Here is a 19,337-nt window from a genome sequence, read left to right as displayed (position 1 = left end):
AGAGGAGCTGTAACTCGGAGAAGTAATGGCCTATCAGAATATGCGATGCTAAATAAAAGGATTGGTTGTCCAAATAGACAAATAATGATTAGAGAAATTAGATGGGAAAAGCCACCAATTGGATGGATTAAACTGAACATAGACGAGATTGTGGCTGCTGCAAATGGGTTGGGAGCAGGAGGAGGAGTATTTCGGGATGCTCAAGGCGAATGGATTGCCGTGTACTTTAGAGGCATTGGATATTCTTCGACTCTGCAAGTCGAGTTTTGGGCAGTGGTTGATGGGTTTGGTGTTTCATGGGAAAAGGGATTTTTGCAACTTATTGTTGAGTTAGATAGTGATGATGTTATTCATCTCATTAATTCAACTCAAGCAAAGGAAAGCAACCTAAGGTTGGTGCGTGTTGTAAGTAGACTTAGGGAACGACTATGGCCAGTTGAGTTTCATCATGGATTGCGTGAAGTCAACAGTGTGGTTGATAGTTTAGCAAAGAAATGGCTCAACTTCGTCGATGATTCGAATACTAGAAGATTTACCAGACGAGCTAAGAGACAGTCTTGAATGGGATCACATTGGACCTCGCTTTCATCGATTTAGATTTTGATTGTTGTTTTCCCGTCTATTAAAAAAAGAGAGCAGAGGGACTGTTGGCTGGGGTTCAAACTTCAAAGCAGAAGGAATTTCTTTTTCTCTTGTTTTGGGCTGAATACTGTAAAAAGAAAAGGGTTTTCATATTGTTGGGCCCATTGGGCCTTGTCTTTACTTGACACTTTCCACACGGAAAAGAAAAAGGTGTTTGAACCAAAAAGAAAGGAAAAAGAAAAAGGTAATTAAAGTAGCCTCCACTCTGTGGACAAAGCAACCAATCTGCCCTCACCTTAAACGATATTTCCTGGAAAACACCATCATTTTCATTTGTCACCAAACTTCCACCCACCTTTTCATAGCTATTATTATGAAGATTCGTTTTGCAGAAAAAAAAGGTGGGAAATGTATAGAGAAATTGCTTAGAAGCCTTTGTCTGCTTTCCCTTTCTGCATATTGAGCCACCTTATTTTCTGGTTTTCCCAAACTAGATTGTCATATCTTTTTCCTTCTTGTACTTCCTCATGTCCTCTTTGCCCTCAACTTCCTCGTCTATTCCTAGACACAAAGAATATGACGTATTCTTGAGTTTTAGAGGTGAAGATACTCGTTATAACTTCACAGACCATCTCTATGATGCTTTGAGAAGGAGCGGAATCGTCACTTTCAGGGATGATCCAAAGCTGGAGGCCGGCGAAGAGATTGCACCTGAGCTCTTTAAAGCAATTCAACAATCATGGTGCTCAGTAATCGTTTTCTCGGAAAACTACGTCTTTTCAGGTTGGTGCTTGGAGGAACTTGCTGAGATTGTTAAACAAAAGGAGGAGAATGGTCATAAAGTATTTCCAATTTTCTATGGTGTGGATCCATCTGATTTGAGAAAACAAAAAGAGAAAGTTGAAGCAGCTTTTGCCAAACACGAAGAGAGATACAAGGAAGATGAAGAAAAGATCCGAAGGTGGAGAAATGCTTTAACTGAAGTGGCTAATATCAAGGGATGGCACTCAAATAATAGGTTTTCTTTTTTCTTCATTTTTAGTTTTAAATTTAATGATTACATTTTTTTTAAATTAGCTGCTTTTTCATATATATGGACAAAATTGGAAAATTGTTATTTTCTAGTGTTCTAAGGCAAATAAGGCAATAAAACCGGAAAAACTATAAACTTCATACCCATATCAATCAATTTCTTAATTAAAAATTAAATCTTTATATCTTTGTAGGCATGAATCAGAATTTATTGGAGACATTGTTAAAAGAATATCAGCAAAGTTATGTCAAACATATCCAATTGACCATGATGAGTTAGTTGGAATCAATCCAAGCTTGGTTGAGTTGCATTCGGAAATAGAAATTGGGGAAGATGACATCCGTATCATAGGAATTTGTGGTATGGGTGGCATTGGCAAAACGACTCTTGCAAGAGTTGTTTACGATCAAATGTCACCTCATTTTGAAGGTAAAAGCTTTCTTGCTGATGTTCGAGAAGTTTCAGAAAAATGTGGAGTTGTTTCTTTACAGAAACAATTACTTTCCCAAATCTTGTTTGAGGAAAGCTTCAATTTTTTCAATGTTCATGAAGGGAAAACCATAATTAGCCACAGGTTGTCTCACAAAAGAGTTCTTGTTGTTCTTGATGATGTTGATAACCTACAGCACTTGAAATGCTTGGCTGGAAGGCGTGATTGGTTTAGTTTAGGGAGCAGAATCATTGTAACAACAAGAGATGAACATTTGCTCTGATCTTATCGAGTTGATGGTGTGTATAAGCCTACAACATTGACGGTCAATGATGCACTTCATCTTTTCAATTTGAAAGCTTTCGGTTGCGAGACTGTGCCAAAAGAGGATTTCATTGAGATAGCTAAACATGTTGTAGGTTATGCTGGTGGACTCCCCTTAGCTCTTGAAGTTTTGGGTTCTTTTCTGTGTGATAGAGATGCAAGGCAATGGACAAGCGCAATAGAAAGACTTGAAAGAGATTCTAACAAAGAAATTCTTGATAGACTTCAAATAAGTTTTGATGGATTGGAAGAAAGGGAGAAGAATATATTTCTAGATATAGCATGCTTCTTTAATGGGGAGGAGAAAGATTTTGTAATGAAAGTACTGGATGGTTGTGAGTTTTTTCCAAATATTGGAATCGATGTTCTCATTAAAAGATCTCTACTAACAATTAATAAATACAACAAATTGCGGATGCATGACTTGCTACAAGAAATGGGAAGAAAAATTGTTAGGGAAAAATCTATTGATGAACCGGGAAAACGTTGTAGATTGTGGATGGAAAGAGATGTTTATCATGTGCTAACAACAAAAACTGTAAGTCATTCCATACAAATTATATATATTCTTACTTTAGCTTAATTAATTCAAACAATTAATATTAAGAGGTGAGATGAATTAAATTTATGATTTTTTTATTAAAAAGACATATATAATCTATTATGTCTATAAAGTGTTTATTTTAAATATTGATAAAGTAAAGGAAGTACATTTATCCTGTATATTTCTAAAATGTATCATTTAATTTTTTTAATTATTAATATTAAAAAAGACCTCCATGATATGTATAAATAAGAAATGTTATTTCATTGAACTACTTTAGTTGAAAATTGTTTTATTTAGTTTGTTTTTGTTTATTAATTTCAACCAATAATAATGCTAAATTATCATAAATGTAAATTTCACGAATTTTTGTTGTGTTTTATTTTTATTTTTAGGCTACAAAAATGATTGAAGGCATAACCATCGACAATAAAAGGTGAGGAAACATACACATATTTATTATGAAAATAATAAAAAAGAAGTGGCATGTGTTATGAAAAATAATATAGTAGTTAAAGAGTATGTTTATGGTAATTGTGAAAGTTCGTTGTATGTATTTTGGTGTAATCGTAATGTCATTGCATTTGCATGTATCTATTTTCTTGCATTTTGTCTTTAGTCAAACGCTTTTTTTGTGTGTATATCATGGTTTCTGGCGGTGTGAGTTTGTGAATATCAACTCCAATTTTTTCAACCTACTTTATTCAAATTTGGATGTTGGTGCTATATATACATGTGTTTGGTAGGAGCATATTCATTTTCTTTTACATTTTCATTCTTTTTGAGATTTCTTGAAGGATCATATATTTATATCTATGTTCGAATATTCGTCCTAACTTACTTTTAGATACTAAATGTTTTGTACATGTATAATCATATTTTTATTCTACCTAGGGAAATGAGCGAGACTTTCACTTTGAGTGCGGATGCCTTCTTGAAGATGAAAAGATTAAGACTACTCAAAATCCTTTGTCGGACAAATTGTTATGATCTGACATATCTTTCTAATGAGTTACGACTTTTAGATTGGATGGGATGTCCTTTACGATCATTACCTTCAAGTTTCAAACCGGAAAGCCTTGTTATACTTCTCCTACCTTATAGCAAGATTGAACAACTATGGAAGGAAAACATAGTAAGAATTAACTCATTTGGTCATTGTTTTCTATCTTATTTCGACAAGAAAGATGAAATTTTTATTAACATTGAAGGATAACAATAAAAATGAGCTTTCCTATGTTATTCTCTTGTTTATCTCTAATATATTTGTTTTCAACAGCCCCTGTATAAGTTGAAAGTGCTCAACCTCAAAGGGTCTGAAAACCTGATCAAGGCACCAGACTTCACAACTATCCCAAATCTTGAAATTTTGGTTTTGGAAGGATGTACTAGATTAGTATATGTTCATCCATCTGTTGGAGTTCTTACAAGGCTTAAGCTTTTGGATTTAAGAGGCTGCAAAAATCTGAGGAGTTTTCCAACCAAAATTGGTATGGAACCTCTTGAAAAGTTAATTCTTTCAGGTTGCTCAAAACTTCAAAGCTTTCCAGAGATTGATGGGAAAATGGAATGTTTGTTGGAGCTTTGTCTTGATGGGACAAACATTAAAGAGCTACCTTCTTCGATCGGAAATCTCAGAAGACTTGAACTATTGAATTTAAAAGACTGCAAAAGTCTTAGGAGTCTTCCAATCAAAATTGGAATGGAATCTCTTGAAAAGTTAATTCTTTCAGGTTGCTCCAATCTTAAAAGCTTTCCAGAGATTGATGGCAAAATGGAATGCCTGCTAGAGCTTTATTTAGATGGGACGGGCATTAAAGAGCTACCTATTTCAATCGGAAATCTGAGCAGTCTTGTTTTGTTAAATTTGAAAGATTGCAGGAACCTTGCGGATCTCCCAGGGAGCATAGTTGGGTGTAAAAGTTTAAAATCTCTTAATATTTCTGGTTGTTTTAAAGTTGAATATTTGCCAGAGAATATGCAGCAAATAGAATTCTTGGAGGAGCTTGACTTAAGTGAAACATCCATGACAAAACCACCACCCTTCATTTTTCAATTTAAAAATCTTAAAGTTCTATCTTTTAATGGGTGCAAGGTATCTTCTTCCAAGTTGCAAAAAAAACTTCCTTCTCTGTTAAAGGTAATCCAAAGAGGAAGGACAAATACTATGGCTCTGACGTTGCCTTCGTTGTTAGGTTTGAGTTCATTAACAAGGCTGAATCTAAGGGACTGCAATCTTTGTGAAGGAGATATTCCTGGTGATATTTCTCGCCTATCCTCTTTGAAAGTACTTGATCTTGGTGGTAACAATTTCATCAGCATACCTTCGTGTCTTACTCAATTTTCCAAGCTTGAATTTCTTAGATTGTCAGATTGCAGGGCGCTTAAATCGTTGCCTGATCTTTTAACAAGTATAGAATCTGTAAGAATAAATGGTTGTGCTTCTCTGGAAATAGTTGCAAATCCATCAGAAGTTTGCAATTCAAGTAATCGGTCAAATATAATAGGTGTTAATTGCTTCAGATTGACTGAGAACATCGATGCCTTAACGTTTCTGAAAAAACATCTAAAGGTTCGTTAATATCTCTGTTTCTCTCAGTCTTATAATTATTCATGGTGTAAGTTACCAAACAACTACAGGTTTATTTTGCAGGTATTTGGAAGAACAAGAGCAAAGTTTGACATTATTCTACCTGGAAGTGAAATCCCAGAATGGTTTAGTCAACAAAGAGGTGACTCTCCGATTAAGATAGATTTGCCTCTGGAAGTTCGGAATGATAGTCAATGGATGGGAGTTGCTTTCTGCTGCATTTTTGTCAGTAATGATGCTTCAAGGGATGAGTATCTCATGTGTAGAGCTGTTATCAACGGTAGATATTCTAGACAAGCCAATTGCAGTCAATCTAATTTCCAGGGTAGAGATTCTCGACAAGTCGATTGGAGTTGCTGGATTGTAGATAATGGTTTAGAACAGCCCGTAACGAAGGACCACATTTTAGTTCGTTATTACTCTCGTTACAAGTTGTATCCAATTTCCTTGGAAGACAAATGTGGTGAACGCGAAACCAATAATTCTGGAAAACAGGTTGCTTAGATCAGGAATGCCATCAACTTGAGTTGTCTTTCGAAAGACCTAACAGTGTTAAGGTGAAGAAGTGTGGTGTTAGAATAGTGTATGAGAGAGATTTGGAAGAGATGGAACAAATACAAGAGCTGCATAGTAGTAAGTGTTGTGCAAATTTTGAAGATATCCGGCAACACTCTGCTGATGATGGATCAATAGGTAACAGTTCCCTAATAAAGCGAAAACTTAATATCTACGAGGAGATGGATGAAGGGCCGCAACCGAAACGAATGCAAAAAATTTTCAGTTCTATAATGGGCAGACTTGGGAAGAAGCACTAATTGCGGTAAACTACTTCATTGGCCTTGTCCTTTTAATTCTTTTTTTTATGACTTTTTTTTTATTTCATTTAAAGTATTCATTTTCCATATATTTACTCTACAATAAATGAGATATAATCTTTCAAATATATATAATTAAGTTAAAAATTCTAAGCATACACATGTTAAAAACAAACTCGTATGTTATGCCTATCCCAAATTTGGATAACATTTTTTTTTATAACATTCAATATATTATTCATTTTTATATAATTAGATTTTATGATCGCAGATTGAAAAATATATATAATCGCCTGGAAATAAAACGTGGAGGAAGTTTTGATTGCTCCATGAAGAAGCAACTAATACGTAAGGTGCGAATCCTTTGTCAATGTTTAGGTTATCATCATCCTAAATTGTTGTTTCATTTTTGTTCGAAATTGTTAGACTCCAAGTTATGTGTTAAATGTGATATGTGTCTAGTTTAATCTTTTAAAATTATTTTTATATATTTGAGTAAAAAATTATATCTTTTTACTTCTAAAAACCCCTATTTTTTCTCCAAATCATTCGCTTCTTTTTGTTTTTGCCTAGCAGTGGTGTTAGCCTCCGGGCTAACTATAGCCCGCCTTTTTCTCTTACCCATCAACTCTTTTATCTTTCTCATTCACTCCATACGTTATCTCTTTTAAGTTTACAGATTTATTTTGTAGGTATCTTTGTTGTCTTCACAAGATGTGATGGACAGATGACGGTGCTTATCATTATTGAAACACCACTGACCACCGATAATTTCTTTTAGAAAGCGGGTAGCTCTTCATTGACTTCTTAATCTGTTTCTATTTTGAGAGTTTTAGAATAATAAATGATTTCATGAGTCAGCTTGGACTCGTGTTATCTTAAGTTTTATATATTTTTTATTTATTTTTCTATTGTTTAATAAGTCTTTCAATTTTAGAAGTTTTTATCTACTCTTGTAATACGCTTTTTAATCTTGCTTATGCATGTATTCTTGCTTTTGCGAGTAATTTTTTGGTTGGTTTTGTCGTCGTTTCCTCTCTAGTCTGGTGGATGCTTGGTCCTTTTGCCGATTTATGTTCGCCGCATTGGACCATCCAGGGTTGATTTCCCGTATTAAGTGCTTGAATCAATCTTGATTTATTGTGTTTGAGTTGTGATAGAGCCGATTGTCAACGTGCCATAATATTCTTTTGATGCTGAAATTGAAGCTTTTGTTGTGTTGGTGAAACTTGTCCTTTAGTGCGTATAACGGATGTTTGTTATTTTTTCCCCCGAATTGTATGGTATTATTCATTAAATGAATTAATGAATTTCTCTTCAAAACAATTGTTTTTATATATTTAAACTATTAAATAAAAATAATATAGACATAATATCAATTTAGTCCTTAATGTTTACATTTTTTATCACTTTGCCTCTTAAATTTGACTCTCAATTTTTTTTTTAAAAAGGTCAAATTTGACCATCAACTTTTTAGTAGAGGTGAAATGATTTCTTTTAATGATAATACTAACTAAAACATTAAAATTTTAAACACAACAACTTGCATGTGATTCACATGTACTCCAAGTTCGATAAAATAATTAAAATAAATAACTAAGATAATTAAAATAGAATAATAAATCTACAATTAGAACAATAAGGAAGAAATTAAAAAAGATAGATAGAAAGATAGAACGTGGTATGTAGAAGTTCTAAGAATCCTTCAAAACACGAAGAATTTACAATCCCTTTCAAGCGACTCTAATTTTCCCTCCAAAAAAGAAAACTTTGTAAGAAAAAGTTTGAAGATGATCCGCACAATCTAAAAAGATTGTTAAACCTCTTCTAAAACAAACTTAAGAGAAATTTTTGAAAAGAAAACTCAAAAAGAATTTATTAAACTAAAAAGAGAAGTTGAATAATAATCAATTGAATTGTCTAAATTGTGTACAATGCAAAGACCTATATATAGGTTAGCTAAATAAATCTAAATAAAACTCTTAAGTATGCTAGAACTCTAATTTAATCTAAATATGAAATAGTTTTAAACTAAACTTTCTTATTAACATAAAACTTCTAAATAACTTAAAATACGTAATAATTATAAAAAAAATTAGAATAAAATAATAATAAAATAATAAGAGCTGATAAATACAATATTTGGCTAATATATAATAAACATTAAGCCAAAAACCCAAACCCAATATGATTTAAACTCGAGTTAAAAGCCCGAAGCTCGTAATTCTCGTCACAATCCCGTTTAGAAATTTTGATTGTGCAGTCTTCACTAAAACAATCATAAATTGAGCTCCCGAGCTCAAAGTTGAGTGATTCAAAATGCGTTTCGAAGCTAAGAGATAGATCTTCAAACGCCATGGACATCTCAACTAAAAAAATACTAAGATCCTATCCAAAAAGTCGTCGCAAGTTTGCTGATTTCCCAAGCTTAAAATTTGGCAACTTTGGTGAATTTCACTCCATCCGTGCATATATCATACATCTTCCCAGATATTGAACAAAGCCCTCCAGAGAAACAAGCAATTAGAAGGATGTATAGAAGAAGACCATTTACTTATTACCCCATACTTGTTTCGACGGACTTTTAACCCGTAGCACATCCATGTTAGAAATGACATTAAAAGTTACTTTAAGCATGAAGGCTTTATTGTGGTCCCGTACTTCCCTCAACCCAAGTCCACCATTCTTCAAAGGCATTCAACATTTATCAGAACTCACTAAAGTTGGTTTTTGGTTACCAAATGTTGACCCCCAAGTGAATCCTTGAACCAGCTTCTCAATTTTGTTGCAATTGTCTTGGTGATCACCTTAAACAAGACCATATGGAGATTGATCGATTTATAATGAGATAGCAATTTCGATCCTACCACTTTGGGCACCAATGCAATAAGAGTTTGATCCAAATCTAAAGGAATCGGGTCACCTTCAAAGCAATTTGGAATCAAGCAACAAATTTGATCCTTAAACAAAATTCCATTGAGATTGACAAAAGCGAGCATGGAAACCATCAACATCAGAGTCTTCAATGGCGCCATATTAAACAAAGCTTTCCTTACCTCTTTCTTCAAAACTCTTTCATCTAAAGCCACAAGTTCCTCAACTCCCAAAGCAGGAAAGTAATTGTGTAATGAAAACTCACCTGGGTACGCGGCATTGATAATGTATAATGTGCTCCTATTGATATTAGAATAAAGGACAATAATCTATTGTCACATGTTGCAGCCTAGTGACAAAATTTTGTATCTATAGACAGATTTTTAGGATATGTTTGGTTCAGTGTATTACCTAATACAATACAGGCCGAATACGCGCGTATTACATGACGCCTCTAATCCGGCGTTTGGTTCGCTGTAATAGGCATTACGGGCGTAAACCAATACCGACCTAATCCCCTTTTTTGCTGCTTTTGTAATCCCTTCCCAAATCCCTGTAATACCTATTACGTCCGCCTTCCGTCCCCTGCTCTCTGTTTTACCCTCCCTCCCTACCCGACCCTCTCCTATTCTGTCCTCAAAATTTCTCCTTCCATCTCCCACCGTTTTTGTTTATTATTCTGGCTCAGTTCGATGCCGCCGGGAAAGAAGTCCCTGATTTCGAATACACTCCGCGAAGCATTGCTCATTTGTACAATCTGGCTACCGTCTCGCAGGCAAAGACTCAAGCTGCCAACATTGTTGCCAACGATTTTCGCCAGAAAGCCGCCGAATACCGTTCTCAAGGTCCTAATTTGTTTTTTTTTCTTTCTAAATTGAATTGAAATTCTCAAATTCAAACAATTTCATCTTGTTCTTCCTAAAATTGAAATCTCTTATAGCTGCACGAATTAGAGAGATATTGGAGAACATAGGATTAGCGCAGGAGAGTTTGCCGTCAAATGTGGTTGCATCGGCGCAAGTTCTGGCAAACGTTGCTAATTTGTTGAATATTCGAGACACCGAACTTAGTAGGTGGGTTGCTTTCAATTTACAATTTTGAAAACTTCCGTAATTCATGTTGATTTCCATGTATTATATTTGGAACCTAACGAGGAAGAAAAACAAAATGGATCTAGTTTTCTTGTAGCAATGGGTGATATTTCTTTGAGAAAGATTGGGGTAGATGAGAAGAGGGCTAAAGTGCACAAAGAGTCCAAAACTCTTCTTGAGTATACTCGAAAAGCAATAGCTAGGTTAACCTATTTGAAAAGGTAAAGAATTTGTACGTTTACCACCCTAAATTTAGCCCTTCGTTTGAGTCTATTTGATGGTTATTGAAAAGAAATTGATATTTTCATATAGGACATTAGCACAACTAGAAGATGATGTGGCTCCATGTGATGCTCAAATGGAAAATTGGAAGACGAACTTGGGTGTTATGGCGTCAAAGGAGTGACAGTACATGCAACAGTATAACAACTATAGGGTATCCTTTGTATTTTTATTTTCAGGGATGCATTAAGATGCAAAACTAGTTACAGAAATTTAAGCTGTTGGTTCTTCTGAGATGAACATGCTATTTATCAGTTAAAAGGGACAAAAATGGGTGGAAAGAGAAGCTGCCTTTGCCGTAAGTGGATGAAATTTAACTGGATATGCATGGTTTGATTTGAGTGGTAGGGTTAAAGTTTATCAACCATATAGACAGGACATTCAATGTATAAAATGACTTTTTATTACTATTCGAAATTATAAATAAAATGGATTGAACAGGAGACTTAGAACTTCATATATAGGCAGAGTTGGAATAGAATTATTGTACGGATTCTGTTTTAAAGCTGAAAAATCATTAGCTGAGGTACTAGTTCATAGTCTTGGACAATTTATCATTAGATCATTTTAGTAGAAGAATCATTTTCCTTGGTGAATATTGCACTTTTGCATATATTGGAATTTAAATAATAAAGTACTGCATATAAAGCTACAAGGATGTAGCTATTCTTGTTTTCTCACTCATTGTTAATTTATCAAGATTTTGGCTATCTAATTATCACCTATATGTTGCTTGCATGAATTCTTTCTACGTTTCATTTATGCTTAATCTTGTTTGACAGGCATTACTGAATCGTGTGGGCTACACACCTGAAATTAATCATGGGGTGTTGGTTGAAATGGCCGAACACAGGAAGGACTTAGAGAAGAAGACCAAACCCATCTTAGATACTTTGAGGAGCTACCAGGACCTACCTCCGGTAATATGTTATCATGGTTGGCATTGGAGCACTATTGTGCTTTGGTGTTAATGTTTTCTATATACATATCAAAATTTCTTCTCCATTATACTTGGTCTTTATTTCCTATATCAGACTCTTTGGTAATGGATCCTCTTGTCTGTTCATCGCCCATCATGTCTTCATGTAAAGCTACAAGAGTAAAATAGTAATTGTAAATATATGAGGTTTCTATGGATCTTTGTAGTGAAGCTTCACATAGTATTTTTGTATATTTCTCTCTCAAGATTGTTTATGGTTTTGATATAAATAAATGAACAGAATTTATATTTGATGTGCATTTAATCTCATCAAACACATAAGTAGACGCACTTTTTCCACATGTCTTAACATTTTGGTGGTACCCTGCTTGGCACTGCTTGTTATGTAAAACTTGCATCCTTATTGACAAGTCATAATATAGGTAACATTGTTAATTCAGATGGTCTATGTTCAAAGTTCAATTTTGGTCGTCATCTTTGTCTAGAATGTTTTGGACTTGGGGCCCTAGTTTCCATATCCTTGTCCTTGCAATGAGGGAATGTGCTCTAAAGAAGTGCGCAATATTACCGTTATTTTATTTTTGTTCGTGCAGGATAAAGCTTTAGCTGCCTTAGCAATTGAGGACAAGAAAAGGCAGTATACTGCTGCTGAAAAATACCTGGAAGATGTGTTGCAATCAGCCCTTGCTACGTCAGATTGATTGGCTTACAATAGAATTTACTTTCTTCTGAACAACGTGCTGATTTTTTATTAGTGAACTTCTGGAAGGGTGAGTTTGCCCAGGTGATCGAAACCAAAAGACAGTGTGATGTTGCAGACAGCTATTCAGATTTATGAGATTCAAGTTGTAACGTGTTATAGTATTAATTTGAAGTTGGTATGTACGCTATGTGTGCTTATGCATGCACGTTGTAATGTTATCGTCTTAAGCTCCTGCTCTTTCCCCTTTGTCATCAACTTTTGCAAATTTTTATTATCAAGAATTTTATGAAATTATATATTATTATTAAATTATATGTAATAATTATTATTTTAAATTATACAAATTCATAAACTATAATCATATTAGTTATAATAATTTTAAATTTTATTAAATCATATATTTAATTAAATCATATTAGTTATAATCATATATTATGATTTGAGTAAATTCATATAAGAATATTAATTATTAAGAATTTTATTAAATTATATATTTTAATTATATTATATTTAATAATAATTATGTTATTTTATATTTTACAGTATCATATATTATGGTTTGAGTAAATTCATATAAGAATATTAATTATTAAGAATTTTATTAAATTATATATTTTAATTAAAATATATTTAATAATAATTATGTTTAAATATGATTAAATTATTTATTATTGATATTAATCTTATTAAAATTTAAATAAAATAATTTACCAAAACAAATTTCTGCTAATTATTAAGAATTTTATTAAATTATATATTTTAATTAAAATATATTAAATAATAATTATGTTTAAATATGATTAAATTATTTATTTTTGATAGTAAATAATCTTATTAAAATTTAAATAACAATAACAATAACAATAATCATTTACCAAAACAAATTTATGCTAAGGGTATTCTGGTCATTTTAGTTTTCTCCATTATGCTATTACACCTCTATTACATTCAACCAAACACAGTTTTACTATTACGCCTCTATTCCATTACATTCAACCAAACAGTTGATTTGCTATTACACCTCTATTCCATTACACCTCTAATCCAATCCAATACACCTCTAATCCAATACAGCGAACCAAACGTGCTCTTAATTTATTAAACATCTTATATGCGAGCTTGTAATATTTTAGTTTTTCAAGATAATATATTCCCATGATCCATACTCAAAATTTTTAAATATCTATCTAACATCTTAACAATATATGTAATATTTTTACACATATAAACATGAACATACATTCGATCCCCCATTGATGAAGCATAGTAATATTTTTCCATTTCCTTGATCTTAAAATTAATCTTGAGACATTGATCAAGACTAAACTTGTCTCATTTAATGATATAATTATCACCTAATCTACAATCTTGTCAAATCTCTTTAATATATTTTGAGTATGGTATAGAATTGAGCATGAAGGAGAAAAACAGATCAAATTTCTAGGGAACAACGAAGAGTTTTCTAAGCAATTTCTCTATACATTTCCAACCATTTCCTTTCTTTCCAAATGAAAGCGGGTAGGTGTGGAAATTGGGGGGATGATAGATGTTCTCTCCATGAAGAATCCAAGAAAGAGTTGAGAAAATGGAGCCTAAAATAATTTTAAGTAATAATTGAAGTGTTGGACAGTTTGTGTCTTACATACTTTTTTTTATACATTATAATATTTACTTTATAAATTATTAAGTATTAACTAATTGTGTTTTACATGCTTAACTAGTTATGTAATGTACATCTAATTATTTTTATTTCATTAATTATATTTATTTTATTAATTACTGTAATTAATTTTTATTTAAAGACATATGATTCTTTATTTTATGTAATGTAAAATAATTAAAATATTTTATTAGACTTAACACATAATTTGGTATATGAGTTTGATAATTTTTTTCTAATGTGGTACCTAAGTTATTTTTTGGTCCAATCCGGTATCGGTATTCGACAAAAATTATATATTTTGGTACCCAAAATTAATGAAGTTAATTTTTTTTGGTGATAATGAAGGTAACTTTTTAGTGTTTAAATCGAGTTTTAGAGTTGATTTGATAAAAATATATAATTTAGTTAGTTATATATTTTTATCAAACTAACTCTAAAACTTGAATTAAATCACATCCATTTGAATGTACTTGACAAATTAAATACAAAAATAAACAAATCCATAATTAACACTAGATTTATTCTATTAACAAAATTATGAAAAATTCAAACCTAATAATATTAGCAATTAACTTTCATCAAATCAATCCTATAACCCAACTAAAAAGTTAATATCCTTACTTTTGGCTACCAAGATATATAACTTTTGTCAAATACAAGTAACAATTTGGACCACAACAAATAAAACAGATACCATATTAGAAAAAGCGTCAAACTTGGATACCGAATTATATATTAAGCCATTTTATTACAAGATATTGTTTAATTATAAATATCAATATATTAAAATTACAAAAAAAAAGTGTAATTCAAAGACGAATATAAAGTGCAATTCAATATTTATCGAACTTTATCTACTCAAAATATTTATTTAGGCCCTATTTGATAATCGGTTGAAAATGAATACAATTGAGAGCATATACTTAAACACCTCTCGTGCATAGTTTTTTTGTGATTATTCTGTTCCTTTGAACATTTTTTTAGCTTTGTGTTGTTTTCGCTATATATATTGGTACATTGGAGGAATTCTGTGTGAGTCTTCAATTGTTAGGAATTAGGTTGACTTAGCGTTTTTGGAGCGAAAAAACTACCTAAGGCCGCACGGATTGCAAGACAAAAAATCAAAGTCCGTGACAATAGAACTCACAAAGTCGAAACTAAGATTACAACAAAATAAAGGTTTTTATTAAACAGAGTTTGAGTTTTAAGCATTCTGAAATACATCCAAACTATGCGAAAAAGCTTTCATCCTTACTTATTTGCTGTGACTCATGTGAACTTGATACATTTGAAACTTGCATAAAAAAATCAACATCAAGCAAACAAATTACAAATTAGAAAATGAAAACTCAATCTTTGTGCTTTAGGTGATCCTAGGATCCAACAAAGCCATTCTCAGGTCTATACAAGTAAACATTTACTACACTGTACACAAGTAAAATGGAAAAGATATAAGCAAGTAACAAGAACACCTTTCAAACAAGAACACTGTATCCATTTTTTTTATCAAAGGTATTGCTTAGCTTTTGAAGCTACACAATGAGATTAGAATCAACATATGCATATCTTAAAATAAATTGATGCTATTATGTTTTACCTGTTTGCTCCCCCTTGGTTGGATACTGAATTGATATCCATGCTTGGCACGTGTGGAAACCTCGTTTGCATGATAGTTGCATGGCCTTGATGAAAGAGATATAATCATTAAACTTGTTGAAGCTGGCAAGCATGCTGACATGGAGCAACAGAAACTGCTCGAGCCATGCAGTTCCAGCTGAAGTTCAAGCTGCTGTTCTTTGTTTTTAGTTACTTTCAAATTGGTCTTGTGTAACTTAGTTAAAATCAAACCAAGTTGTACTTGATTATTAGGTGCTATAAACAGATAAATCAGCTTACCTATGTGTGGAAGTCATGTTTTGTAAGTTTCAAGGATACTTAGTGGAGTTTAGGTTGATGATTAGGTGAAGTTTGTTTCCTTGACCAGCTGAGTGCTTGGTTTTAGGTTTAGGCATTATGCCATTGTTCAAATTAATTAATAAAAAAATCATCCAAGAATTGTTCATCCAATACTCTCTCAATCTTAGTTTCATTTGGTTCTTAAGTGCCTGATTCTGTTATTGTTTGCACTGCAAGTCTCGAGCCTTAAAGCTCAAGAAACTGTTTTGTTTCCCTCATCTTTGCTCATTATTCCAACAAAACTCAATGGCTTTTCTCAAAACTGATATCAGTAAATACAACAGCCTGCACAACGAAAGATGAAGACAAGGTTATGCTATGGAATAGAATAGAATGTACAGATCCTAGAAATACTCGTGCAATATAGAGCAAGATTTTAGCTCAAATTGCAGACTATTTTCCAGGTAAATCACTTTCAGGAAATTTCCATCATACATATCACATCTTTCGCCAGCTTAAAAAAAGTTGACCTTAGTTTTCTTCTTAACTGTATCAGATATAAATAGTGGAATTTGAGGTGATGATAATCGAATTTCAGCATGATTTCTTCAGGATTATTACAAAAAATATGGAACTTCTGAATTCAATTAACCATTAAAGAGGAACAAGGTAAGCAATTACAGACAGTAGAGATCCAAAGACTAAGAAGTACCTGGAAATCGGAAAGTTGTTCCTTGGTTAATTTTGTTGTTAAGGTGGAAATGATCACAGTATTGTTAAGCTCCTGCAACTTCTAAACAGAGGCAAGGGCCCTGTTTTTACCAACATCACTCTCGGAGAACACAAAATTGCTGGATAACTCCCACAATTTCACCACCCCTTCATCATGCAAAGTCATTGATTTGACACCAGCGAGAATGAGATTGTTTTGTTGGGTTTGACATAAATTATCCAAAAAATAAATTATCCAAAAAATAAATTATCCATATAATTCGATAAGCTTAACCTGTATGGATTCAACTGTGGGATTCGTGGACACCTCTACATTGACATTATGAAAGACAACAACATGCAATAAAAGATGTAAGAGAAAAAAACCAACGTTACATCATGAAAAAGAACAACCCTCCCCCCCTCCCCCCACCAAAGGATCCCCCTATTAAAATTGATTACTATTGGCAATTTGCTTCCTTTGCCATGTGTAATGTAGAGAAGGAAAAAAATGAAGTTAATAAATAAACAGAGTTTTCAGCCATTGCCAATGTGGGCAAAATGAAAGAGTAACCTACTAAAGCCCAGCACTTTTTGAAATTTTAATAAATAAAGTGCCCTTAAAACTAATATATGTTGTAGTGAGTAAAAATCACGTCGGTTGCTGCATAGATATGTCGCTGAACCAATCGTCGCAACTCTTTGCTAAAGGTGCATCAATCCGTACAGCGCCGCTACTCTATATATTCGAGGAAGTTAACATTTCTGGTTACATTAGCAAGAGGTAAGGCATATCAGTGAAGATGGAAGATTACAGGTGCGGTATCAGTTCGATAGCCATGATGCTGTTGGTGGTTGCTCTGCTGTTTTTGGGTCCGCTTGGAATGCCACCATTGCAGCCTCCTCCCGCTTACATTTTCCTCGTCTTCGCTTTCGTCTTGGTCTTCGTTTTCATCTACCTCTCTCATGCCTCCAAATGATGATCCATGGCGATTTCGTTTGCATTCCAGTATTATTATTCTCTTTGATTCAGTCGTTATCTGATGATAATATGCTTTGGTGGGGATATTAACCACCAATAATACACAGTTATTTGTTGTTTTCAGTCGTTTGCTAATAAATTATATGAACTTGAAGGAAGAATGTTTGGGTTTATCTAGTACGTACATAAACCATGCAGTGCATGCATACTTATGTTGCTTTAAAATGGACACGACGCCTTTTACTAATATGATTCTTTTACTCCTCAATTAATAATGTCGTTAATAATTTTAGTGTGATCTTCACTTCATCCATCCATCACGTCAATCAATTTAATTACGGAGGGACTAAAGCTCGTTTTTCACTAGTCTTCTTACGTAAATTTAGTTTACTCAGGTTGTGCTTATGAACTTAGATTCAAAATAAGGATTTAAATAGTTCCATTGTCTATGCTTCCTGCTGCAGAAAGTGGTTAACTTTCGCGACTACGCTTATAGCTTTGGTAATTGATTTGACACTAGCGAGAATGAGATTCTTTGCTGCACAAGCAAAAGAAACGTCTAACTGAGATACCAATCTATAATAATCATCATGTATACATCCCAAAATACAACCAAAACTGAGAAGAAGCTTCACTTTATTTCCCAAATATTTTAAAGCAGGGTAATGCTTGTATTATCCAAAAAAAATAGATTATCCATATCACTCAATAAGCTTAACCTGTATGGATTCGACTGTGGGATTCGTGGACACCTCTACATTGACATCATGAAAGACAAGAACATGCATTAAAAGATGTAAGAGAAGAATAACCCTGTTACTAATGGCAATTTGCTTCTTTTGCTGTATGTAGTGTAGAGAAGAATAAAAATGAGTTAATATTAAAAAGCAAGTTTTCGGCCATTGCCATTGTTGGTGCTGTAACAGAAATAACAGACTCGGATAGTGTCTTGTTTCACAAGCCTCGAAGCTTACTGTGCAGTCAATCGGATTTGAGCAAGAAGAAGAAAGAAAAACTAAGAAAAATGGAGAGAATTTATGATCAATTCTGATTCATTCATCATACAAAACAATGGCACAATGCCAATACATAAAGCAAGCAATTAGCTTGTCAAAACAGCAAAATGTTTACCTAATGGTTACCTAACACCACTAAGCATTGAAACTCTAAGTGAATAACTTGTGCATACAAGCAAAGCTGCATTAACAGCTCATATGACTGCAAATTACATCAATCATTTACCTAACATAGTTCTAAATGAACTAAATTACATTTCACTAAATAAAAAATTACAAAATGAACAAGAACTAGATCATTTTAACTTCATGAAGCAGCTTCTACCTTGCTCAATCTTCATGGTCTGCATGTTGGTTGGTGTTGCAGCATGCTGGCCAACTTCATCACTCCTCCTTAGTTATCATGTTGCTAACTCCTAACTTCTTCCTTAAATATTCAAACTTAGTTGCACTAAGAGCCTTAGTCAAAATATCAGCAATTTGATCATCTGTCCTGCAATGAATCAGCCTGACTTCTAATGCTTCCTCCATTTCTCGAACAACATGGAGTTTGATGCTGAAATGCTTTGTTCTCCCATGGAACACTAGATTTTTGGCAATAGCAACAGCAGATTGGTTGTCACAATAAATCTCTGTTGCTTCCTTTTGACTCACATTCAAATCTTTCATGATTTTTCTTAGCCAAATGGCTTGGTTAACAGCACTTGCTGCTGCAACATATTCTGCTTCAGCAGTTGATTGAGCCACCAAGGTTTGCTTCTTCGAGCTCCAACAGAACATGGCTGAACCAAGACTAAAAGCATACCCTGAGGTGCTTTTCATGTCATCCAATGAGCCAGCCCAATCACTGTTAGTATAACC

The 19,337-nt window shown here is 33.2% G+C and overlaps 3 protein-coding genes across 8 annotated transcripts; all 3 read left to right on the top strand.

Moving 5' to 3' along the window:
* The first annotated feature begins 860 nt into the window (after positions 1 to 860).
* Positions 861 to 2,328, top strand: LOC121203252 (disease resistance protein RPV1-like). The gene is made up of 2 exons (XM_041104856.1): positions 861 to 1,600; positions 1,809 to 2,328. The coding sequence occupies exons 1-2, from the start codon at positions 1,110 to 1,112 to the stop codon at positions 2,326 to 2,328; spliced, it is 1,011 nt and encodes a 336-aa protein (XP_040960790.1). The 5' UTR covers positions 861 to 1,109.
* Positions 2,329 to 2,685: 357 nt separating this feature from the next.
* Positions 2,686 to 7,520, top strand: LOC107929728 (disease resistance protein RPV1). 4 transcript variants are annotated; one of them, XM_041104853.1, is made up of 7 exons: positions 2,686 to 2,907; positions 3,309 to 3,349; positions 3,808 to 4,048; positions 4,193 to 5,485; positions 5,567 to 6,323; positions 6,590 to 6,666; positions 7,011 to 7,520. In XM_041104853.1, the coding sequence occupies exons 1-5, from the start codon at positions 2,686 to 2,688 to the stop codon at positions 6,005 to 6,007; spliced, it is 2,238 nt and encodes a 745-aa protein (XP_040960787.1). In that variant the 3' UTR covers positions 6,008 to 6,323; positions 6,590 to 6,666; positions 7,011 to 7,520. The 4 variants fall into 4 exon arrangements, with proteins under 4 accessions (XP_040960787.1, XP_040960788.1, XP_040960786.1 ...); XM_041104854.1 differs by having other exon boundaries at positions 6,590 to 6,671; XM_041104852.1 differs by having other exon boundaries at positions 6,590 to 6,671; positions 6,998 to 7,520.
* A 2,183-nt stretch (positions 7,521 to 9,703) lies between these two features.
* LOC121202930 (AUGMIN subunit 1) lies at positions 9,704 to 12,459 on the top strand. 3 transcript variants are annotated; one of them, XM_041104850.1, is made up of 6 exons: positions 9,880 to 10,037; positions 10,133 to 10,265; positions 10,370 to 10,504; positions 10,596 to 10,863; positions 11,348 to 11,485; positions 12,099 to 12,459. In XM_041104850.1, exons 5-6 carry the CDS (start codon positions 11,405 to 11,407, stop codon positions 12,204 to 12,206), a joined length of 189 nt encoding a protein of 62 aa, XP_040960784.1. In that variant the 5' UTR covers positions 9,880 to 10,037; positions 10,133 to 10,265; positions 10,370 to 10,504; positions 10,596 to 10,863; positions 11,348 to 11,404; the 3' UTR covers positions 12,207 to 12,459. The 3 variants fall into 3 exon arrangements, with proteins under 3 accessions (XP_040960783.1, XP_040960784.1, XP_040960785.1); XM_041104851.1 differs by lacking the exons at positions 10,370 to 10,504; positions 10,596 to 10,863; XM_041104849.1 differs by lacking the exons at positions 10,133 to 10,265; positions 10,370 to 10,504; positions 10,596 to 10,863 and having other exon boundaries at positions 9,704 to 10,037.
* Positions 12,460 to 19,337: the final 6,878 nt, after the last annotated feature.

Source organism: Gossypium hirsutum, chromosome D11 (genome assembly GCF_007990345.1).
Source record: "Gossypium hirsutum isolate 1008001.06 chromosome D11, Gossypium_hirsutum_v2.1, whole genome shotgun sequence".
Taxonomy (NCBI): Eukaryota; Viridiplantae; Streptophyta; class Magnoliopsida; order Malvales; family Malvaceae; genus Gossypium; species Gossypium hirsutum.
This window is presented reverse-complemented; position numbering and strand designations above follow the sequence as displayed.